At 38.0% G+C, this 26,399-nt stretch overlaps 1 protein-coding gene across 1 annotated transcript in view; it reads right to left on the reverse strand.

Moving 5' to 3' along the window:
* ZNF277 (zinc finger protein 277) overlaps positions 1-26,399 on the reverse strand; it is a 142,471-nt gene that overhangs the window by 15,537 nt on the left and 100,535 nt on the right. The window contains exons 5-6 of the mRNA XM_003896488.4: positions 9,358-9,449; positions 30-140 (exon numbers count right to left, since the gene is read on the reverse strand). Of these exons, the coding sequence (XP_003896537.2) occupies positions 30-140; positions 9,358-9,449 (203 nt within the window). The remainder of the gene's footprint in view (positions 1-29; positions 141-9,357; positions 9,450-26,399) is intronic.

The raw sequence follows: 26,399 nt of genomic DNA on the forward strand, positions 1-26,399 counted from the left end.
TAGGCAGTGTTCCATAAATCAGTACCTACTTGTCAAGCTTTTTCTGTAATGTACACAAAAATTCACTGCAGTTTACAATGTTGTCTGGCAATCCAATGTTGAAAGCATGTTCTCTGGCCATGTGGTTCAAAATAACAGATCTAGGAAGAAATTTGAGCAATTAGGATTATTCACAAATCATCTAAGAACACATTTGGGTTGGAATAGCATTCACATAATAAAAACACTAATTAGAAGTATAAGCAAGTGCTAAGCACAAACGTTTCAGCTACTAAAGAGTGACATTATAAAGTATGTAAGTGTACAGTCACATCAGTTCTGTAAAGGGAAACCAGTTTGTTCCACTATCTGCTGCTTGGCTACACTCTATAGAAGAATCAGGTTCTGTCCTTTAAACCAGGGGTATTGGTCCATGGCCTGTTAGGAACCAGGCGGCACAGAAAGAGGTGGGAGGCGGGCAAGTGAGCATTATCACCTGCACTCCGCCTCCTGTCAGATCAGTGGTGGCATCAGATTCTCACAGGAGCGCGAAGTCTATTGTAAACTGTGCATACGAGGGATCTAGGTTGTGCACTCGTTATGACAATAAGAATCTAATGCCTGATGATCTGAGATAAAACAGTTTCATTATGAAATGGGTCCCTGGTGCCAAAAAAGTTGGGGATCACTGCTTTAAACTGTTAAATTAACTGTGCTGCTTCTACTTTTCTAATTCATCATGGAGAAGAGTAAGAGGCAACCTCCTAACAGAAATACAACCTGCTCTGACCTAAGATCACAGGCGTTTAGCCAGTGGATCATCGGACAATGACCCGGAGCCCACAGTTAACAGGTCCAGTGTATCACTGGACAATGACCTGGAGCCCACAGTTAACAGGTCCAGTGTATCACTGGACAATGACCCGGAGCCCACAGTTAACAAGTCCAGTGTATCACTGGACAGTGACCTGGAGCCCACAGTTAACAGGTCTATTAAATGCAAGGGCTGTGAAAATCTGCAACATAATGACCAACTTCTTGATTAACGTACACAGAAAAGGACAAATGTAATTATGTAACTTTTACATAGCAAAAAAGTATACGTGTATAATATATTCTACAGAGTTTTTCTCCCAACTTTAGTTCTTAAAATAAAGGTGACTGTCTTGGAAAGCCTCATCAGTATAAGCACCATTGATAGACTATGCATAGTGAGATATTATATGGTTTTATCTAGATTATTTAGACACTTACATGGTCCCCCCTCAAAAAAATGCTTTTAGTGTTTTTTTTCCCCTCGAGAAAGTGAAATAAAGAAATAAAACAAACATTTCTATAAAAATGTTTGTTGACTTTTTTTTTTTTTTTTACTATGTAAGGGATACATTTATTAGCCTTGTGGTTAGTATGCTCATTTGTCTCACTGCCTATTACTGATAACTTTGACTAAAACTACTTGTTGGGGTAGGTCACCGTGCCTTTTGGGCCCACAAAAGTTTTCCTAGGGGCAGCCCAGACAGAGCTAGACCTTGCCAGGGGTTCCAGACCTGAGGCTCAGGCTGTGGAACAGTTCAGGTGAAAGCGGAGCTGGGAGCCTCTTGTAGGCAGTGTGGTAGGTGTGTGTGTGTTTTGGGGTGGGGAGAGGGTGTCAGGCAGAGGGTCAGAAAGTTCCCCCTATCCCCAAGGCCATGTTGGGGTAAAGTACAGTGCCTCTGGATCCAGGCAGGTTCTCCTAGAGTGGCCAAGTCATAGTTAACATCTGCCTAGAACTTCCAGGATGAAGATCCAGAGTCTAGATTGTGCCTGGGTGCTGTCAGAAATAATATCTGACTCAAGGGGTATAGGTGGGTTGGGAGGTTTCCCTCACCCTCAGGTTATCTAGGATCAAAATGTCTTGCCATTAAGAGTCACACTGAATATACTCAGGGGAGCCTAATCCTGCTCTCAACCTCTCTAGGGCCCAAGAATCTGGCATCTAGAGTCTGAGTTACGAGATGAGAGGCCAGTGGTTGGCTCATGGGGTAAATGAGTTTGGAGGCTTGGCGAGTCTCGAAGGCTCTGTTCAGGTAAGCCACAGTGGCTTCTGGGATCTAAGAGGATTGGTTTAGTAAGGCTTTTGGCTGCAGCCGGCAGCTTGCTGGGAGGGATGTGGGTGGAACTGACTGACAGTCCTTAGAACTTGTTTCCAGGCTTAGCTAGGTCAGGCCTTCTTGACTTCAAAGTGTTCCCCCAACAGCAACCAAGCCTGTTAGGTCTACCCAGGGTTTTCAGGCCTGACACCCAAGCCTTGGAATGGACCAAGATACAGTAGCTGGCTCAGGAGGTATATGATCCCAGGTTATTATGTTGCCCTACTGAGAACAAGCCCATGTGAGCCTAGGCTTGCTCTGAACTTTTTGGGGGCTTGCCAGCCAGGAATACAGACATTGAAAGTGAGGGAATGAGGGCTAACAAGCAGCTGTCTCAAAGCAGATAGGAGTGTTGGGAGGCTACCCTGGCCACATACTTAATTGCTACCATCCCTAATGCCTTCTGGATCCAGGACAGTTCTACCACAGTGGGCCAAAATTGAGCCAGGTTTACCAAGGGTTCTATGACTGACATCTAAGAGTTGGAAGGGGACTGAGTGAAGGCCAAGTCAGTGTTAGGAAGAGGGTTGGTGGGGTTAACAGTCTTCAATTGGTCCCATGCTCTGATCTGGTGGTCCTTGATGTCTTCTGGTTTTAGGGGAGGTTCCCCTAGGAGTGGCCTATCCTTAGCCAGGACTACCCAGGGTTCTAAGCCTGATATCCAGGCTCTGAAAGGGGGGCCAGGTACAGATGGAGCTGGCAGCAGGCTCAAGAAGGGGCTGGCTGTCCTCTCCAACACTATGGTGGTTTATTTTACACGTCAGCTTGACCTGGTTGAAGGATGCCCAGATAGCTGGTAAAAACAGTATTTCTAGGTGTGTCTGTGAGGGTGTTTCTGGAAGAGATTAGCATTTGAATCAGCAGACTGAGTAAAGAAGATAGCCCATACCAATGAGGGGAGGCATCATCCAAGGCTTGAGGGCCCAGATAGTTGAGCTGGGAAATTCATCTTCTCCTGTCCCTAAATACTCAACTTCATGGTTCTAAGGCCTTTGGACTCAGACTGAATTTACCATCGGCTTTCTTGGATCTCCAACTCACAGATGGCGTATTGTGACACTTCTTGGACTCCATAATTGTGTGAGCCAATTCCCATAATAAGTCTCCTCTTATATATCTATATATACTATTGGTCTTGTTTCTCTGGAGAACCCTGACTAATACAAGTACCTAAGTGGTTTGCTAGCTAATTCAAAATTAGCTTGATTCAGCCTATTAGTCTGAGGTGAGAAGGGAGGGAAGGCTTCACCCTTCTAGCCACAGCTGCTGGTTGGTAAAGGGCCAAGAAAATCTTTGGGGCTTTGGAGTAGAGATGGCACCTTATGTGATCTGCTTCATATCAGATTTTGAAGTCCTTTAATTCTTGATCAGCCAAGATGATTCCTCAAATTGCTGAGTTATTTCTTTAATTTTTAAAGTAATTCCTAATGTCAACTTGCTTTAATTTCTGGGAAATTAAATGTATAACAGTTTAAATTATTATTTTAACTCCTTTCTTTATAAGCTTAATTTTATTATTAATGACCTAACTGTACTTTGACAACCATTTTGTTTTTTACTTTCAGTGCAATATTCAATAAATTACATGAGATATTCAAAACTTTATTATAAACTACGGTTTGTGTTAGACAATTTTGCTTACCTGTAGGCTAATGTAAGTGTTCAAAGCATGCCTAAGGTAGGTTAGGTATATTAAATTTTTTTTGACTTATGACATTTTAAATGTACAATGACTTTATTGAGATGTAACCCCACTGTAAATCAAGGAGCACTGGTATTATATTTTTTCACATTCATAATGGTCCTCAAAAGCATGTAATAACTATAAATACATAATACCTTTTGGGCTGAAGTGAAGTTTTACTTAAAAAATTATTTCATGTACTTTTCCTTTTCAAATATTCTTTCCCTATACTTTAGGAATAAATATTTCCCTACATAGTGCTCTCTGATCTCATTTTTTTTCCTGGTTTAATACTGTTTGTAATCAGTTTTCACTAAACTTATAAATGTGATTTGGGCAAACAGGATTAAATTAAAGAAATAGCTTTGAGAGAAGCACTTCTGGAACAGTGGGGCATGGACCTCCGAAAATCTGCTCCTCTATTAAAGCAACAGTAGCACTGGTGAAAATGGTCAAAATCAACTTTTTAAGGACTCTGGAATTAACAGGAGGCATGCAACAATCCAACGAACATTTATTTAAGAAACATGGCTCAACTGTGGTAAGAATGGTGAGCTTTGTGATGTTTTAATTTGCCCCATTCCATTCTCCTCCCCTTAGCTCCACAATAGCCTTGACAACAGCAGGCTCAGAGCCACTGGAGGGGACAGAATACAAGTGGGCCATTCTGAAAGAAATGTTACAAGGACTGTTACTATTCAGCCTATATGGCAGGTGATGGGAAAAGGCCCATTCACAGGGTTTGTCTTTTATTTGACATGATTCAGCCTACCCATCGAAAAAATTCTCACCCCTAGGGCATTTGCCAGAAACAATCAGTGACAATTTTGTAACATCACAGTTCCCTGAGGCAATACTAATTGCAGCAAACAATAGGCCAAAAAATTTGGAAGGAACATCTGGGTAATGAGGTGTCTATAGAGGACTTTGAAAGTTGACATTTTCCTGGGGATCTAGAAGGTCATACACATGTGCCGGTCTATATATGCCCCAGAAAAACCTGTGAAGATCCTAATCTCTCATCTCTGGTTAACCTTGAAACTCTACACAAGCAAGAAGTGGAGGCTAAAGCAGAACTGTAAACTGATGAAGTGTTGAAGGTGTGTCCCAACCCACATACAAAGCCCCCTGACAAAGGGCAGAAGATAAAATGGTTCAAGGAATTTAACGAAATCTCTGTCTGATCATTAGCTGAACACTAAGCTAACTGTGCAGAGACTTCAGTGGCTACACATTAGCAATAATATGCACTTTGGAGAATTAGTCCAAGAAAGTCACTAAACACACTAAAAGTAACAAAAACCCTGGTGGGGTGGAGGAGGAAACCAATTTCCAGAGTTGCCACATTATATTACTTAAATGTTGAGTTTTCAACAAAAAAATTACAAGACATGCAAAAAAAAAAATAAATAAATAAGAAACTTTGGTCTATATACACAGGGGAAGAAAGTAGAAACAGAAATCACCCCTGAGAAAGTCCAGATGTTGGACACAGTAGACAAAGACTTTAAGTTAACTAATACGAATATGTTCAAAAGAACTAAAGAAACCCCTGTCGAAAGAATCAAAGGAAATTATGAAAATGATATCTTACCAAACAGAATACCAATAAAAAGATATAAATTATTATGTATTTTATTTTATGTTTTAAAAATGCTGCTCCATAGACACAGCAGAGATGTATCATACACAGAGTGGCCAAGAGTAGCCAGAAAGTTTTTTTTTTAAAAGACAACCAATAGAAATTTTGGATTTGAAAAGTACAATAACTGAAATAAAAAATTGACTAGAGGGGCTCAAAAAACTTAAGCTGGAAGTAAGAATCAATGAATTTGAAGATTGGTCAAATGGGATTTTCCAGTCTTAGAAACAAAAGAAAAAAACAAAACAAAAAAAATACAGAGCTACAGAGATCTAGCTTACCGACATATGTATAATAGGATTTCCAAAAGGCGAGCGAAGAGAGACAGAGAAACAGAGAGACAGAGAGAAAGGGGGCAGAAACAACATTTAAATAAATAATGTCTGAAAAACTTTTCAAATTTGATGGAATACATTAATTTAAACATCTAAGAAACCCAATAAACTTCAAGTAGGAGAAATCAAGAGAATTAATCCAAGAAAATCACTAAACACACAAACAGGAACACAAATTCTGGTGGGGCAGGGTAAGAATCTGATTGATGATCTCTGTAGCTGTTTATTTTTTGTTGTTGTTGTTCTTTTTTCCTTCTGTTCTGAAGACTGGAAAATCTCAATTGAACAATCTTCAAATTCACTGATTCTTACCAAGAGATAAGAGATCCTTATCAACACATAAACTGTCAACAGGCAAAGACAGAGAGATCTTGAAAGATGCAAGAAAAAAGTCAACTCCTTACATACAGGCAGGCGGTCCTCAGTAAGTGATTTCTCACCAGAAATTATGGAAACTAGAAGGTAGTAGAATGTCATATTCAAAGTGCTAAAGGAAAAAGACTACCAATCAATAATTCTATATCCTGTGAAACTATTCCTCAAAAAAATATGGAAGAAAAAAAATGAAGGAGAAATCAAGACATTCCCAGATAAACAGAAACTGCAAGAATTCATTGCTAGCAAATCTCTCCAACAAGAAACTGAAGAAAGTTCTTTAGGTTAAAAGAAAGGGACATTAGACAATAACTTGAATCTACATAAAGAAATCAAGATCACCAATAAAGGTAATTAATGTAAGTAAATATAAAATACAGTATAATTGCATTTTTAGGACCCTTTCTTCTCATATCTGATATGAAAGATAACTGTATAAAGCAGTAATTAGCAAACATGTTCATGAGCTGATAATATATAAAGGCATAATTTGTATGACAACAATAGCACAAAGGAGTGAGGAGGAAACAAACTACATTGGAGCAAAGTTTTTGCATATTATTGAAATTAAAGTTGTTATTAATCTGAAACAGATTGTTTTCAATTGAAATGTTAGTTGCAATCCCCAGGGCAACCACTAAGAAAAAGAGTTCAAAATCCATGGTATAAGAAACAAGGGAACTAAAATCATACACTAGAAAATACCTATTCAACACAAAAGAAGGCAACAATAGAGGAGAATAATGAGAAGACCTAAAACATATTGAAAACCAATAGCAAAATGGTAGAAGTAAACGTGATCTTATTAATAATGACATTAAACACAAATGAATTAAGTACTACAATGAAAAGGTGAAGACTGGCAGAATGGATAAAAAATGATCCAACTGTATACTGTCTATAAGAGATATACTTTAGATTAAAAGACACAGACAGGTTAAAACAAATAATGAAGGGTGTGGAGGAGAGGAGAAAAATTAGATGTATGGTAAGAAGAAAGTACTCATTACTCTATCCTTGTCTGTTATCCACCTCCTTCTTTCTATTTTTATGTCCCAATGCTGGGAGGACACAAATGTACGCCTGCAACACTGCTAATATAGTGTATGAGTGGATTCAGGTTGTGTCTTTCATCTTACAGGCTGAGCTTTTCATAAATAAAAAGAACTGATGAAGGAAAGGGGATTTTTATAAGAACTAGACACTATTTATCTTTCTCACTGGTTATTTAAAAAATATATACATTTACTTATGCCAGAACAATGGCATAAGTCAAGACTCCTGAGGAGCTCATGTAATTCCTATGTGACCCTACTCAATAGAGAATGCAGATAAGTTAGACTAGAGGAACAGGGGGATTATATTAGGAACTAGAGAAACACTAATATTTAATATGTTCAAATACCAATATTGTAAGAATTTAATATCATATGGATAGATATTTCAAATCATATCAATATCCACATTCATCACTAGAACTTTATAGAAAACAAAAATATCATTTGTAGCTTCCCATATGCCAATACAAGAGATCTCTGACAATAATCACATGCCTCCTCACTAGGTCAATAATTACCTGAACATAAAATCAGAAATATCTTGTTAACATTGTCAGTAGTAATGTTTGGTAATTTTTCTGATGGTGGCATGGGTTTTCACTGGTACTTTTAAGTTAACTTTTAAGACTGGCCTTTATTGTTATACCCATAAAGTCCTTTGAAATAGAAGGAAAAAGTTAGAAGTACAATCAGTGGCCGTGGCACAGATTTTTCTCTATGCTAACTGATCCGAGAATCAAACCTTTACCACTGGTGTTTTGAACATTAATGCCTCAACTAAACTCTTTCATAAATTCCAATAAGTAGCTACCTTCTCCTTTCCAAGGTTTTTCACGTAACAATGTCAGTTACTGTGCTGGGCTATGTTTTCACTAAAGACTGCTTTCTTTCAAGTTAGCAGAGAATGATATTTTTCTGATTGTCCACTGTATGCTGAATCAGTGAAATCATCCTGAGTTCCTAGAGGTTACAACTTCATAACTTGTATTTAAGTGAATGTACATTTGTAAACATTACTGATGCATAATAATAAATGTGTCTGGTCTTTGTCCCTTGTTCCTAGCACAAAGTTTCTAGTAATTTTTCTAGTGATAGGAGTATATTTATTATTATGCGAACGAGGAGACTCCTGGTAGGACCCTACATAGCTTCCAGATGGGGAACGGTCACCATAAAGACCAACCATATGACTAGAGGGTTGGGACTTTGAGCCAGTCAGACCTCCAGAAAGGGGAGGGGGCTGCTGATGGAATTCAATAATTTAATCAATCATACCTACATGATGAAGTTCTACATAAAAACTCGGGACACCAAAACTCAGAGTGGGTTGCTGGTTGGTGAATTCCTTAATGTGCTAGGAGGGTGACAGGTCCTAATTCCTTGGGAAGAGGAATCAGAAACTCCTCATTCAGGACCCTCTCAAACCCCCCCCAATTTGTCTCTTCATTTGGCTGTTTCTCATCTGTATCCTTTATAGTAAAACTGTAATCATAAGTACAGTGCTTTCCTGAGTTCTGTAAGTAATTCTAGCAAATTATCAAACCCATGAAATTATCAGTGGGAACCTCTGACTTCATAACCAGTGGTCAAAACTTTGGGTAGTCTTGGGACCACATGAGTTTATGGCGGGTATCTAATGTGAAGGCAGTCTTGTTTGAGCCTGTGCCCTTAAATATGTAAAACTTGATGCTAATCCCAGGTGATTAGTGCCAGAATTGAATTGTACTGCACCAGCTGGTTTGGGACCAGCTGGGATTGGTGATAGAATCACCAGTGCTCCCACTTCTTTTTTATGTCTTTATTTTTAATAATCAAAAGTGAAAAGTTACCAGTGATTTAGAGGAAACGAGTTAGTATATGGAGGTGCATCTGCAGTAGTTTGCGGCATATGGTCTTGCCGGTCAGCCAATTTTAAAAGCCCTATAATATTAAACACAAATCTGCTTCTGTCATTTTAAGAATTTATACCCCTCTGCTGCTTAGAGCAACTACAGTCCATCTTTGATGTTGGGCATATTTTTAAAAAGTACTGCTTATAAACGAAAGGGTCCTGAGCCAACACATATAACTTAATTTATATAACCAACAGTTAAGGATGTTTTGATGGGTTTCCAGATTAAAAAACAGTAACATTTAAAGATGCATAATGGCAAACCTGTTTCCAAGGAATTCTTCATTGCAAAACATACAAATGCCATGAAAATTGGTATCATTTCGTTCTTGCTGCTGTTGTTCCAGAATTTCTTTCTGGAAAGTAGAAACAGATTTATGGTATTATCTTAATGCACAACTGGTTAATAAAAAATGTCAAAGTCTGGATGGGAGCAAACTGGGCTGCAAACATAAAGGGAGTATATAAAAGTTGCCAACATTTCAAATTTCTCCATTCCTGTTTTTGCATTAAACTCCAAGTCTGTCCCATAAAATGCTTACACAACACTCCACTTGAACAGCTATGTGGGAATTAAAATCAAGGTTTTACCACCTTTGCTACCCTGTCTTTTCCAGTGTTTTCCCATCCCTATCCTCTTCCAAAACCAAAACTGGTGGGATCGTTGACTTGCTCTTTTTCCTAATTCTCAGTTTGATTTGTAATCAAGTTCTGATCAATTTTTCACTTGAGCTATCTTCCAGATAACTTTTCTCCGCTATTCCCAAGGTCACTCCCCGGAGTTCAGTTTTTATTCAGTCGTTGTGGGTTACTATAAATAAAGTCTCCTAAAGGGTCTACCTGATTTCAATCCCTTGTCTATCATATTCATCCTCTTTTTGCTGCTAGAATTTTTCTTAATATTTTCATGCATAATTAACTTGTTGCACCTCAACTCAAATAATTTAAAATATGCTCTGACAATATCCTGCTCTAATCAAGGTGGTTCCGTATGTTATTTTTCCTGAGGTCATTTTCTTTTTCACTTTCACAATTCTTATCTGCTAATCAGGATCCTACTTGATTCCTGTTTCTATAATGCAACCATTTCTGGCCACAGTACAACAGTGCAGAGCTCAGGCTCTGAAACACGGAGCAGATTTGGATTTGAAATATGGCTCTCACATATAATTGATATTTAACCTCTTTAATCCTCAGTTTTCTCTTTTTTCATTTTTTATTATACTTTAAGTTCTGGGATACATGTGCAGATCATGCAGGTTTGTTACATAGGTATACATGTGCCATGGTGGTTTGCTGTACCCATCAACCCATCATCTACATTAGGTATTTCTCCTAATGCTATCCCTTCCATAGCCCCTCAACCCGAAAAGCCTTGGTGTATGATGTTCCCCTCCCTGTGTCCATGTGTTCTCATTGTTCAGCTCCTACTTATGAGTGAGAACATGTGGTGTTTGGTTTTCTGTTCCTGTGTTAGTTTGCTGAGAATGATGGTTTCCAGCTTCATCCATGTCCTTGCAAAGCACATGAACTCATCCTTTTTTATGGCTGCATAGTATTCCAGGGTGTATATGTGCCACATTTTCTTTATCCAGTCTATCATTGATGGGCATTTGGGTTGGTTCCAAGTCTTCCCTGTTGTGAATGGTGGTGTAATAAATATACATGTGCATGTGTCTTTATAGTAGAATGATTTATAATCCTTTGGGTATATACCCAGTAATGGGATTGCTGGGTCAAATGGTATTTCTGGTTCTAGATCCTTGAGGAATTGCCACACTGTCTTCCACAATGGTTGAACTAATTTATACTTCCACCAACAGTCTAAAGGCATAAAAACCCTAGAAGAAAACCTAGGCAATACCATTCAGGACATAGGCATGGGCAAAGACTTCATGACTAAAACACCAAAAGCAATGGCAACAAAAGCCAAAATTGACAAATGGGATCTAATTAAACTAAAGAGCTTCTGCAAGCAAAAGAAACCATCATCAGAATGAACAGGCAACATACAGAATGGGATAAAATTTTTGCAATCTAGCCATCTGACAAAGGGCCAATATCCAGAATCTACAAGGAACTTAAACAAATTTACAAGATAAAAATGAATAACCCCATCAAAAAGTGGGCAAAAGGACATGAACAGACACTTCTCAAAAAAGGACATTTATACAGCCAAGAAATATATGAAAAAACCAAACAACCCCATCAAAAAGTGGGCGAAGGATACGAACAGACACTTCTTAAGACGATTTTTCCAGTGTTCTCCATTAATATATTCTATTTCTACTAACTACATCTAGCCTTTCTACTCTAGTAAGATTTTCTTTCTGACCAATATTGTGTAGAACTGATTTTTTACAACATGATAGCTGAAAGGGATTTCATGAAACTATCTACTGACTCCCTATAAGAGATGTTAGGTGATTTGTTTAAAGCTACATAGCTACTTGGTGCCAAATTTGGTGCTATTTTCATGATACCACATTTACTTTTTTCTCAGAAGGTACCCACTGTAGCATATGCAGATACAGAGCTTAGAACAATGACCTTTTTATTTAGTGAACAAACAGCTTCAGAAGCCAGGGGACACCTGGAGAGGTACGGCAGCATTAAAATCTTTCTTACAAAATACCCACATGGAAGCCTCATTGAGATGAGTTCAATATAAATAAGCTGCTCAGCATTTGGGGCTTAGAACACTCTAAAGAATAGATAATACATGCAAATATAATTATTCCTTATTTCTAGTTTAATTAGAAAAAGAGGAATTCTAGGATTTCTAGGTGACAGACATTTTAATTTGATATTTGAAGTTGGTTAAGTTTTGCACAAGATAGTTTCTAAGATGATTCTCATGTTTTTTCTGCATTCCAAATTCAGGACACAATTGAACCTGTTCTATATGACACAGGGTCTTTGCTGTGAACAATTACTACCATACTGTACTGTAATGCAAAAGTATTATATTTTCAGGATCACTTTGCAAATTACTCTAAATTGTTGTGCTCTTTTGGTTTAATTTTATTCTCTTTCTTTTATGGCCATCTACGTTTGTCTCCCTTTATTCAATGAAGCTTTTTCATCCCTGTTAGTGGGTCTACTTCTATACCCACCAACTGGCTCCCCCATCTATACCTCCTCGCCATTAAATATCCTCTGTTTAGACCTTCTGTTCTTCCTTTTGACCTAGAACAAAACTATAGGGACTCAGGGACTCCCAAAACTCAGCTAAGGAAAAACAGATAATCAAATTCTAACAATAAAATTAACTCAAATATGTTTGGTACCTAAGAAAAAGTAGCTTCCAATATCTTCCTCAGATGAGCTTCAGGGGAGTTATTTTCATCTGGTAGGGTTTGTCTCTTATTATCGAGCTCTCTATAATTTGGATCTACTGAGCTTATCAGATACCAGATGGATGGATTTATAGGAAAGACTTTCCCTGTATATATATTTTAAAAGTATGTTTACACAATGCATGCCTAGAGGGATGGAAGACAAAATTGACTGTAAATGGATCTTTAAAAAATTAGTCTGCAAATATGTAATGACACTATCTGGAAATAAAACTAAAACTGGTAATCAATAAAATCTTTAGTAACACCTTAACAGAGCCTTGTTTTTCTATTGAATAAAATCCACAATATTTAGCATGGCATTCACAATACTCTGTACCTGATTCCAACCTAAGTTTTTTTGTTTTTGTTTTTTGAGACAGGGTCTCGCTCTGTCACCAAGGCTGGAGTGCAGTGGCACGATCATGGCTCACTGCAGCCTGGACTTCCTGGGCTCAAGTGATCTTCCCACCTCAGCATCCTGAGTAGCTGGGACTACAGGTGCACACAACTATGACCGGTTAACTTTCTGTATTTTTTTTGTAGAGACAGGGTTTCTCCATCTTGCCCAGACCAACTCCTATGGTCAAGTGATCCTCCTCCCTCAGCCTCCCAAAGTGCTGGGCTTTATAGGTGGGAGCCTCTGTGCCTGGCCTCTAACCTAGGTTTTTAAAAGTCTTCTCTCACATTTCTTCCCCATACAACCCTACATTATAGGGAAAAGCAAGAAGACATGTCATTATTTACTTGTGTATTACTCTCAGTAGCAGTTCTCAACTACCTACTATGATTTCTGAAGCCACTCAATGGCCTGGAGTAGTCGTTCCCTCTTTTGCCCATCTTTGCCTATTCAAGGGTCAGTTCAAATGCTGTATCTTTGTGGTGAGTGGAAAGAACAACGGCCTGACACTTAGGAGTTCTGTAGTCTTGTCCGTTTTTGTGTCGAAGTAGCTCTTGATGTGGCCTTGGGCATACCACTTCTCTAGGACTCAGTTTCAGCTGATCTCTAAACTGCCTGTGAAACATTCTACAAACCATTAAAGTGACTTTCCCAGACCGTTTTTGTATTAGAAATGATACTTCCATTTTTTACCACAGTTTTAGAGCATTCAGTTGGCATCTACATTGCTTGGTCTTCAGGAAAACTGTGTCCCAACCATCTCTACTCATAGAAAATGAGCTCCTCTATGCCATACGCACACAATTTCGTATAGTAGATTCTCAATAAATACATGATGACTACATTTATACCCGAGGTGCAACAACATACACACTACAAATGTATGTGCTCTACTGAAAATCAAAATGACTTTCTCAAAGGAAAGGGGTTTATAACACACTTGATTATCCCTTACTGACATATGGTTGGCACTTACTATTTAGTTTTATAAGGTGAAATGAAGAGCTTCCCACAGCAACAGTAAGTTGATAATTTGTTTAAACAGAGAATGGTCTACTACATATGTAAACTATTCCAAGAAATTTACCATTGATTATGATTTTTAAAAATCCTAAAGTTTTCTTTTAAACTTACAACAGACAATTTTTACAAAATATATAGAGATACATAGAATTTTACTTGCTATAGGACTAGGGACTTGGGGATAGGTTTTTACTTTTAATACTATAAACACAGCCTAGGCAACATAGAGAGACCCCCATCTTTACTAAAAATAAAACAATTGGCCAGGCATGGTGGTGCCTGCCTGTAGTCCTGCTATCCAGGAGGCTGAGGTGGGACGATCGCTTGAGCCCAGAAGCTTGAGGCTTCAGTGAGCTGTGATCATACTACTGCACTCCAGCCTGGGCAAGAGGCCTGGGCCCTGCCTGGAAAAAAAAAAAAAAATTTAAAAACATACTTTTTAAGGGCACAAATACAGTTTGTTACTAACATGACATTTTGAGCAAAATAGAAGATGCAAGTCATAGGGAAATGAACTAGAGTGATAATTATAAAGCCCAACAGCTAAGGAAAATGAAGTACATTGGCATAAAACACAATTACTTTTGTTTCATTTTTTAAAAAATATTAAGAATTGAAATAATGATCTCAAGGTTTTCCTCATTTCCACTCAAATAAAGTTTAGTCTACAAAGTGCTTTTGCCTTATAAATTTCTTAAAATAACACCGAAGATATTATATATACTTTTGACCATTTTTCACTTACACATAAAATGTGAAAATAAAAAGTATTTTAAACATGCAACTATTATGTCTGGAACAGTTTTCATTATTGCATTGTAATCAATTCAATAAATTAAGGAGAAGAAAGCTCTCCTTTTTTTTTTTTTTTGAGACGGAGTCTCGCGCTGTCGCCCAGGCTGGAGTGCAGTGGCGCGATCTCGGCTCACTGCAAGCTCCGCCTCCCGGGTTCACGCCATTCTCCTGCCTCGGCCTCCTGAGTAGCTAGGACTACAGGCGCCCGCCACCTCGCCCGGCTAATTTTTTGTATTTTTAGTAGAGACGGGGTTTCACTGTGGTCTCGATCTCCTGACCTCGTGATCCGCCCGCCTCGGCCTCCCAAAGTGCTGGGATTACAGGTGTGAGCCACCGTGCCCGGCCTAGAAAGCTCTCCTTTATTTGTTGAAATTGGCTTTGCTGACATAGCTATGTCATGCCATTCTAAATGCATTAGTACACCAGGAAGCTAAATAAGACAGGTAGCTATCCCTAAACTTTGCTACTCTTCTATTTTTAAAAATTTTTTATTATGAAAAATTTCACCAACACAGAAAAGTCAAATGAACAGTACAATTAACATTCCTATACTCAATATTTACATTCAGTAACTCTGAACATTTTGCCTGTTTCTTTCTCTCTCTTCACATGCACAGGTACATTTGTATGTTATATACTTTGTTTTGGCTGCACTATTTGAAAATAAGTTGCAGATACGACGATACTTTACTCTTAAATACTTCAGCATGCCTCTCCTAAGAGTAAGGACATTCGCCTATGTATAACCACAAAACCATTATCATCACAAGTAAGAAAATCAATAGTAATTTTAAAATAGCTGGAAGTATCCAGGTAATACTTAGATTTCTTCAATTACCCCAAGAATGTCTTTTAATGTTTCTCCCTAACCTCTACTCAAGACCACCCTAGGTTCACACATTTCATTTGGTTTTTAGGTACTCTACCTCTAAATCTTAAATTACAAAATAATCCATCTGCCTAGGACTCAGGCTCTGATGCATAGAAAATTTTTTTTTCCAAACTAATAGTCTTCCAAAGTACATGAACGACTCATAGGAAAACCTTGTTAACATTATTATCTCTATGTAATCAACTCAAAATGTATTCTACCAGATAATAAGCTCACTGAAGGCAGAACTCTCTTATTCATCTTTGTAATCTCCCCTGTGCATTACAGACAGGGTGCACAATAACCGTTGAATGGAGTTGCTGTGTTTCCCATGGCTTCTATTTCTTCAAAACTTCGAGTGGTTAAAAGGAGTCTAGGTAGAAGACAGTCACATTATCACTACGCCCTAGCACCTTTAATCCTATTGCTGTTACCTTACTAGGATGTGAGAAAACAAGACAGTTTTAAATTCTGTGCATCGTTCTTCTGTGGTAAACATACTGACAACTACTGATCAGGCAAAAAACTGAGTAGAAGCTACTTGCGCAATGAAGAAAAGTTTTTTTTTTTCTTTTATTTCCTTCTCTCCTTCTTCCCTTCCTCCTTTTCTCCCTCTTTTTTTTCTTTCCCTTGCTTTTTCTTTCCTTCATAAAGCTTAGCATCAGAATTAGCTGTGGCATATGTTTGAAGTCACTTATGAATAAAAAAAAAATCAGGAGACACTCCATAAAAAGCACCACAAAGATGTGCAAATCGAAGATGTGCCCATCTACTTTGTGGTTTTATGTTTTCTAAAAAAAAAATTCATGCTGGGCTATATATCAGGTTTTATTCATTTAGGTTTATTCTGGGCTATATACTAGGAAAAGGGAGATGAAGAGCATGGTGCAGACGTTATATGTTTGAGCCTCTCAAAGAAGCTGATAAAAATCAGATAAAATTTTCATTACAAATATGCTTAGATAAAACCATAGTAGTAAGAATATAAGATCAACTTATGTGCTAAGCAAAGAGTCATAATAACAAGCTATATATGTTTTTCTGATTAGTGTAAAATGTCAAGTGTGACAGCAAAGGGGTCAATGCCTAGTCTTTCATCTTTATTCATAAGCTAAAAGCAGAGAAAACATTAATAAAACAGCAGATATAGCAGATGGCACTCAACACAGTCATAGGGGATTGACATGTAGGTAGAAAATGAAAATGAGAGTTAGGTTGAAAATTATAAAAACCAGTCAATTTATGAAAGAGCAATTTAAAAAATGTTTATTTAGGTAAGAATTTATACACAGCAAAGTAAAAAACTGATGCTTAAAGTGACAAATCCAATGGAAATAACCTGCATTAACACACGAAAGTAAAACCAAGACTGATGTTATCAGCTATGGCTATCAAAAACATTTTATGGATACTGACAAGTAATTGATTTACAATAGTTTCTTGGCTAAATGGATATATGAGTGGCTATGAGAGAAAAAGGCACACTCCTCAGGTTCCTTCCCAAACCAGCTTAAAGGCAGCAGCATGGCAGAACCAGCTAGACATTCTCAGCCTAGGAGTCCAGTGGCACCCCTCCAATACAGAACACAACAAATCTCCCCATGAAAACTATAGCAGTGGCCCAAAGGCTCCATGGCAAGGCAGCAGAATTTCCTATTTCTCCTGCTTTTTATTTTAAGAATAATGGATTAACTCTGAGGTATCTGGGATTATTTCACTTACACCTCCACTTTGTTTTAATAAATGTTTCAGGCTGCTACAGAACAATGTAGCATAGAAATGGGAATAAAAGAAGAAAGAAAAAAATAGGGTGGGCACCTAAATTGCAAACAAAAAATAAAATACACACACACACACACACACACACACACAGACACACACTCAAACCTAACCTAAAGGTAGGTCCTAATGTGGCTCTCAGCTTTGGCAGACAAGGGAAACACACCAGATAAAGGGTTTGTGTGGAGAATTTGGATGGCCTTTGTTGTCTGTTCCTAAGAGGTAACTTATTAATCCTTAGAATTTCCTGAGTGACTGGAGGGTCTGTGTTATTCATGGTGGGCCCTTTGACCACACCTGAGAGTTTATATAAATGACATAACTCAGGATGGGAACTGGCCATGCCAGAAAGACCAACCATGTGATTAGTGGGTTGGGCTCTGAGCCACATAAGATCAGCCTCATCTCCTGGAAAGCAGGGGGAGCTGGAGATCTAGCTCAACCGTGTGACCAATGATTTAATCAATTACACCTACTCAATGAAGCCACAATAAAAACTCTGGACACCAAAGCTCCAGTAAACTTTCTTGGTTGGGACTCTGGGTATTGTCACATACTGATGTGCCAGGAGGACAATGCATTCCTAGGAATGATGGCAGCTTTGTATTTGGGAATCTCCCAGATCTCACCCTATGTGTTTCTCTGTTTGACTTGTTCTGATTTGTATCCTATTGCTATGACTGAACTGTAATCACAAGTATAGTGCTTTTCTGAGTTCTGTGAGTCATTATAGCAAACTACTGAACCTGAGAGAGTAGTGGGGGTCTCTGAATTTGTAGCCAGATGGTCAGAAGTAAAAGTATCCTGAGAAACCCCCAATTTGTGGCTGGTGTTTGAAGTGAGGATAGTCTGTGGAGGGCTGTGCCCTTAACTCGTGAAGTCTGGCCTGTCTAGGTAACTGGTGTCAGAGTCATTGTGGGTACATAATAAGTATATGTATCATGGACAATATACTCAGGATTAACAGAAAAAACAACATAGGGCTGTTTCCAATATCAAGCCTAAAAAAAGCTAACTCTCATTACAAAGCACACCCTCAAACTCAGTGAAAACAGTACAGAGGGGTGGGGTATGGGTTGTCATGATGCAGTACAGATACTTGTTGTCTCCTGACTGTTTAACTATCAGTCTCCAGTCTTCCTCAATCATCCCTGAGCACAGTTTTTGTAAGTATTGGTTGGTTATAATCTTGAATCTGTCTTTCTTCCAGTCAGTATCTGGAATGTTGCTTTCATAGACTCTCACATGGATACAGAGGCACAGGCTTCAGGAGATCATCAGGAGGAGATATTTGGGTTGACTCTTATAAAAGCTGCATAGTCAGTGATGGGGTTCAGAACATGCCACCCCAAAATATGGCACCTTGGAATAGCAGAAGCAGGAAGCTCACTTTTACCTCCTCCTTCCCCTTTCCCCCTAAAGTAGATCATAAAGCCTTCATTCAAAAGGTACCTTCATTTAAAAGGAACATCCTTATCTCTGAAGACACAAGGATAAAGAGAAGAATCTGAACAAATAGGTTTTGCTAAGTCCTCTCCAGTTTCTTACCAGATCATATCCCCCTTGTCTAATCATACTTCCCCACAACGATCCACTTCTTCATCAAATTTAGCATAAAAATGCACAGATTTCCATTTCTTTGGGTCTTCATTTCCTTATGAAATTTAGTCAAGTAAAACATACTAAATACATTTGTATGCTTTTCCTTTGTTAATCTGTCTTTTGTTTTACAGGTCTCAGCCATGAAACTAGAGGTGAGTGAGAGAAAACATCTTTCCTCTTCTACATCCTAAGCACAGACTAGAACTTGCATGAAGAGTCATTTAATTGTTACTCAAAAATCACTGAAGAGAACAGCCACACACTAGACCACAGTCCACTAATTCTCATCCACCCTCCTAACACCAACTATTGGCTTCCAAAGTTGTGCCTCATACATATCATGATCATAGTTTTTCAATTTTTTTTTAAAGACATAGTCTTGCTCTGTTGTCCAGGCTGGAGTACAGTGGTGCGATCTCGACTCACTGCAGCCTCCATGTTCTGGGTTCAAGTGGTTCTTGTGCTTCAGTCTCCCAAGTATCTGGGATTACAGGCATGTGCCATGACACCTGGCTAATTTTTAAATTTTTTTAGTAGAGAAGTGGTTTCGCTATGTTGGTCAGGCTGGTCTCGAACTCCTGACCTCAAGTGATCCGCCCGCCTCACCTCCCAAAGTGCTAGGATTACAAGAGTGAGCCACCACATCCAGCCATAGTCACAATTTTTAACAGATTAAATTTTAAGTTAAGTGTTACCAGATGCCTAGCCCTTATTGGGTGGGTATCAGAAAACTATCCAAAGAACATCTGGCAGTGAGTGACATAATTTTCTGGCATATACTCCAAAGACAAACTTCTGGCAAAATGGATATGAAGATAACCAAATATAGCAATTTATTGATACAATAATTGATAGGTAAGTCAACACCAAGATTAAATACCAAGCCATATTAACAGGTTTTAGAATTTATGACAACTAGCTGACAGGGTCAATAGTCTCTTGAAGCTATACCTCATTTAGTAGACAAATACATATATATGTATTTGGACATATGTATACATACTAAATACATACATATGTATGTATTTATCTTTTAGAACTCTATAAAAGGAAAAAGAAAGCATCTACCTCAGCGCTTAACCACTAAGATACTAATTAAAATCAAGCAGGGGGAAGAGGAGTTCAATTTCTGCTTAGGAAATAGACACAAGAGAACATCCTACCAATGAGAAAAAGCTGAATAATCAAAAAAATTCAATTGGGAGGCTGAGGCGGGTGGATCACTTGAGGTCAGGAGTTGGAGACCAGCCTGGCCAACATGGTGAAACCCCATCTCTATTAAAAATACAAAAGAATTAGCCAGGCGTGGTGGTGCGCGCCTGTAATCCCAGGTACTCGGTAGACTGAGGCAGAAGAATCCCTTGAACCCAGGAGGCGGAGGTTGCAGTGAGCCGAGATCACGCCACTGCACTCCGGCCTGGCGGCAGAGTGAGACTGTCTCAAAAAAAAAAAAAAAAAAAAAAAAAAAAAATAAATAAATAAATAAATTCATAACTTATTTTGAGTCTGAAGAGCTGAAGTCACAAGGCAACTAGACAAACTGACTTCTAACAGACAGCCTCTCTGAAGAGAGACATGAACACATGAACTACTTCTTTCACCTTTGGCAGAGCATGGGAGGAAAAGGGAAGTAGGAAGACAAAAGCTTGTATTTTAAATAATTCTTAAAGGCAAAATCCCTGGGAGTCCTAGACACAAGGGGTCCAACTCCCTCCATGGGCTTCCTCCAAGTTCTCAGGAGAAAGACTAGGAATAGGGCAAAGAGACATGAACAAAAGCCCTTTGATGGTGAACAGGCACACACCTCAGCTTGCTTCTGGGGACCATTCTTTAGCACACAAAGCAAAGGCTATAAGCTGCTGGGAGAAGGACCCAAATCCTGCACTGCAAAGTAGATGTTGGCTACTGCTGGGGATGGGGTAAAAAATGTTGAGAAATAATATAATTATTCCTGAGTTTTTCTTCTCAACGGTATCTGAATGTGTATTAGCCTTCTGGGGTATAAGAGCTGGATGTAAGGACAGGCCTGAGAGAACCTAACCTGCAGTCTGTCAAGCAAGTTCTGCAATGCACTTTCCTTAGAACATTAAAAAAAAAAAGTTAAAGGCATTTATTTGGTGTTAAAACATTTAAATATTAAAAAATTAAATTGTTTCAAAATACTTAAAATTTATGAAAATGAAGGTCTTTTCTTTTAAAAGACAGGGTAGGTCAGGTCTGGAAACAACCTGATAGAAAGGTGGCTGGAAAAGAAGGTAGATGAGGAGACCTACAGTACCACCCCTTGGTCATTGTGCTCCTTTGTCTAGGGACCAGTAAAGATCTAGAGTGCATTCCCTTTTTGCTTACATGCTGGGATTATAAAAGAGCCTCTCTAGAAAAGGGAAAAAAAAATGAACATTGGCTGGGGGCGGTGGCTCACGCCTATAATCCCAGCACTTTGGGAGGCTGAGGCAGGCAGATCACCTGAGGTCAGGAGTTCAAGACCAGCCTGGCCAACATGGTGAAACCCTATCTCTACTAAAAATATAAAAATTAGCTGGATGTGGTGGTGCATGCCTGTAACCCCTGTTACTCAGGAGGTTAAGGCAGGAGAATCACTTGAACTCGGAAGGTGGAGGCTGCAGTGAGCCGCAATCACGCCACTGCACTCCAGCCCAGGCAACAGAGTGAGACTCCATCTCAAAACAAAACAAAAAACAAAACAAAAAACCATACATGAACATGTAGAAATATCAGAAGAGAGAAAATCTTAAAGAGCAAGCAGTTCTAAAACAGTTTAGAATCCAGGATTAAAGTTTTCAGCCATTAATTAAAGTTCAGGATAGAAAATAAACAGTACATAGTCAACAAAATGGAAACTTGAAAGTAATAAAAGTTAAAATTCTCATTAATCAGATGCAGAAAAAGGTCTGTCCTATTGTTATAAAGGTGTCACAAAGTACTAGCTTTCTTTTGAAGTGACTTATTTACGATACCAGGACCCAGACTGCAGGTCAAATGGCAGAGGTCCCTGATACATACAGAATGCTGATGAGCCTCTTCTCTTGTAGAGTGTGAGCACTCAAGAGTCTGTTAGTACAAGTACTGCAGACACTGGACAGGCATTCCTTTGAGGACTGACATCAAGGCATGGAGAGTGGTATATCAGTCATCAGTAATTAAAAAGAGAGACCAGGCTGAGGCAGGAGAATGGCGTGAACCCAGGGGGCAGAGCTTGCAGTGAGCCGAGATTGTGCCACTGCACTCCAGCCTGGGCGACAGAGCAAGACTCCATCTCAGAAGACAAAAAAAAAAAAAAAAAAAAGGGACCAGAGATGCTTCTTTACTATCTAGTACCTATATTCCATCAGAGTAAATACATACAAAATATAAAGCAAAGAAGGTTTTTTGGTTTGTTTTTTGGTGAAAACAGTTGACTTGGATACTTCAATCAGTTAAAACAAATTTTATTCAGTAAAAACTTCCTAAAGGCCGATTAAAAGTTTAGTATTACATTGCACACTGTAGTCTATGACTTCTATTTGGTCATAACCTCAAATTCAGAATAGGTTTAAATCTTTCCTACCCCCAAGAAAGGAATTTCTAACAAATTAAACAATCAGTATAACTTTTCAGTATCTACTTTCCAAAACACTGTAGCTGATAGCTAAAGTTAATCCTCCACAGAAGGCAATTTTTCCTAAATCATTTCAGCTATATAAATTACTCTATATGTCTTCAGCTTCCCAAAGTACTTCCAAAGCATTCATTTGCCTGTAGTACCATTCCAGAGGCTCGTCTTCTCCAAAAACTCTTCCCTTCCCCTTCAAAAAAGCCATGAGCTTATTATTATTATTATTTTTAAGGAATGGAGTCTTGCTTTCTTGCCCAGGCTAGTCTCCTGAGTTCAAGTGATTCTCTCGCCTTGGCCTCCCAAAGTGCTGGGATTACAGGCATGGGTCACTGCGTCCGGCTCCTGAGATTCTGGAGAAAAGCATTCCAAGCAGAGCAAACAGCAAGTGCAAAGGCCTTAAAGCTGGAAACAGCTTGGTGTGTTTGAGGAACACAGACATAGCCAGTGTAGCTGGAGTACAGTGAGCACAGGAGAAAGTGGGTGAGAGAGATGTGGGAGAGTGGCTCAGAGAGGCATGTGCCAGATCCTTTGAGATCTTGGTAAAGAGTCTGAATTTTTATTCTAAATAAATTTGAAAGTATTGGATAATTTTAATTACTAGTTACATGATGTGAATAAGTGAACACTGTCTAAGTTACTGAAAGAGTTTTCAAATTGTTTCAAACTGAGGCTGGCTAAAGACCTAACACCATCTCCTCTTGTTCTGTCTGCCATTTCTTATCTTTTCTGACAGTAAGATGGCATTTTCATTTTAATCCCACTCAGTATTATGGTGAAATTATTTTTTTCTATCACATCCTTTATTCTATCTGATGTAACATTCAATATGAGGAATTTAAAAGTATAAAAAGTTCAGTAAATTTCCACTAACTTAAGGATTAAAAGACAAGTTTGGTTAATAAAGTAAAATGGAAACATGAATAAATTTTTTGTACAGATAATGATTTATAGCTTCAACAGCTTTCAGAATGCAGTCTGCCTACAACTGAGTTAAATATTTTGGAAGCCCTCACACCAAGGGTCAAATAAAAAGCTACTTTTTCCCACCCCCAAAATTCTTTTCTAAGTGTCAAAAGGGTCACTGAATAGCATTCGGAATGACTGATCTGTTTGCCAGAGTCTGATCACTTGAGCATTTGAATTTATGTTAGCAATATACTCAAATCATGTATTAAATAATACTTAATATACTTAAACACACACCTCTGCATGTAGAAGGCAGGGATAATTGTACTAAAACAAAAATTATTAATGGCAAAATACAGTTTCTTTAAAAATAATCAATAAAATCCACCTTTCTCAGCATTTTATGAGAGATGATAGAAAGTTAACCTTGTGACATTAGAATCTTAATAAACAAACGAGGAAAAGCCATCCATGTCAATGACTGAAATAAGACAGTGAAACATAAAAGATAGAGAGAAATTTCTTAACTGGAAGATGATATACACCCCCAAATCCATGAGATTTGATCTGACTAATATTTCACCTTCTTGAAAGATATCAGTACCTCCCACCGTTTCTGAATCTGCAATGATAAAGACAACAGCCATCTGCTTGCTATACAGCATAGAAATATAGTATTTTTCTCCTACTTTGAGTCTCACTGAGATAGCTTTTGAAGAGTGTCTTCAAAACAGGACAGAATATCTAAAAAAAAATGAACTAGGAGATAAAAAAATGAGATGAATTTAATCATTCACATGGAATATATCATCACAATGAAAAAAGGTAGACGTGCAAGATAAAATGAAAATGCAAGAGTTAAACACACAAAAAACTAGAAAAGCCAAATTCCTATTTGTATTAAAGGTATAAGAGAATTTAGCTTAGGTGGGAAGAGAAGGACTTCAAAAAATTCAATAGGTGGACATGGGAGATTACAAAATACCCATCTTTTAGATGAAAAAGGAAAAAGAAAGCTATTAGCATGGCATGACTCAGTATAGTATTACCAGCCTGAGGAAGTACTTCCTGTATACTTTCCTGTATTTCCAAGGTCAGGTATAGTTTTAAAAGAAAATATAAGAAGCTTAGGCCCAAGGGAATAAGAAATTCCTACCTACTACTGAACTAAGATAACAGAAAATCAGATTTTCTTTAAAAAATTATTTACAATGAAAACAGAATATTATTATTTATTTGTCCTGTTCAGCCATTTTCATTAATTCGAACAAATGTCAATTTAGAAAATGTCACATTTGGCTGGACACAGTGGCTCACACCTGTAATCCCAGCACTTTGGGAGGCCAAGGTGGGTGGATCACCTGAGGTCAGGAGTTTGAGATCAGCCTAGTCAACATGGTAAAACCCTGTCTCTACCAAAAATATAAAAATTAGCTAGGTGTGGTGGCACACACTTGTGATCCCAACTACTCCTCGGGAGGCTGAGGCATGAGAATTGCTTGAACCTGGGAGGTGGAGGTTGCAGTGAGCCAAGATTGTGCCACTGCACTCCAGCCTGGATGACAGAGTGACACTGTCCAAAAAAAAAAAAAAAAAGTCACATTTGTTTAAAGAAAGATCAAATGTGATAAAGTATCCTGGTGCAATTAGAAAGAGAATGGTGGTTGGGGTTGGAAATTTAGGAGTTTGAGTTGTTTCCCTTTGTGTTTCACACAGTGTATAACGATGGTTGTGTGCATGTTTCTTACTGTCCTTGACCTTGCATTTCCTGTTAAACAGGGGTAATATTTCCTGCCTGATCTCACTCAACCAGTATATATACAAAATGTCACGTAAATTTTAAGTCCTTGTTGAAGATGCTCAAAGTGGTAAACCTTAGCACTCAAAATAATATTGTTTCAGATTGTGATTACCATTTGTTTCCCAAAGAAAGCAGTCATCAATCTGAAGGTTAAACTTACTCAATGGTCATTGCAGCTAAACTGATCTCTGTTGCACTGTTAATAACAATGTTACATTCAATGGGAAATATCATCTTATATTTAAGAAAATGTTATTCTAGATGCAGTTTTAGAACTTGTATTGTGCCTGAAAGATAGGAATTATGCAAGAAAGGTATAAATATAAATTGATTTTTTTACTTTGAGTTTGTTGGCATACAGTAATTTGATCCTTTACTGAAAGTCTCTAAAATCTATATTTAAAAAAGTGGCATGATGAAGAACAATCTTCTCAGTGGGAGATATGTAATTTCATTTTGTTGTGGCTTGATTGTGGGGAGAGGTGAGACACATGAAGTAGAATTAAAAACAGAAAAAACTGTTTCTCTCCTGAAGATAAATTTGTTATATATGTTAAAACTTTTATAAAAATGTGTAGTTGTCATGAATATCTCTGACATTTGAAATAGTGATTAAAAAAACACCTTCATACAGTTACCTTTCCCTTTTTCCCAATTTAGTTAAGTTACATCTTGCTACTGAGAGCTTATGAATACCACACATTTTCTCCTGTAGACAAAGGAAAAACTGAGGATTTTTTTATGTTGAAGTGCAAAGTGTAATGCAGTGATTGTAGATGTCTGCCTTAGCTATATTGTATCCTTGTTAATCAGGGATATTTGACTATATGGCTTTATAGAAATACAAGCCAATATTTCAGGATTAAATTTCAGTTCATACTTAAGAGCAAGCCTCAGAGAAGATACAAAAGTTAATACAACAGTCTGAACTGCTAAGAGGCATCTTAGTAAGGAAGACAGATTTTAAAATAACTAACTATAATTGAAAAGCCAAATAAAATAGGGTGTTAATAGAATTAGAAGAGGTTGTTAATTTTGACAGGTGGCATACGGGAAACTTTTGGAAAATGTGGCAGTTGAGCAATGCCTTGAGGGATATGTATCTACATAGGTGGGGGTTGCCATTCCTAGTTCATGAAGTAGAATCCTGAAAGTACCTAACATACTTGATAAAT

The sequence above is a fragment of the Papio anubis genome, chromosome 4, assembly GCF_008728515.1.
Source record: "Papio anubis isolate 15944 chromosome 4, Panubis1.0, whole genome shotgun sequence".
NCBI lineage: Eukaryota > Metazoa > Chordata > Mammalia > Primates > Cercopithecidae > Papio > Papio anubis.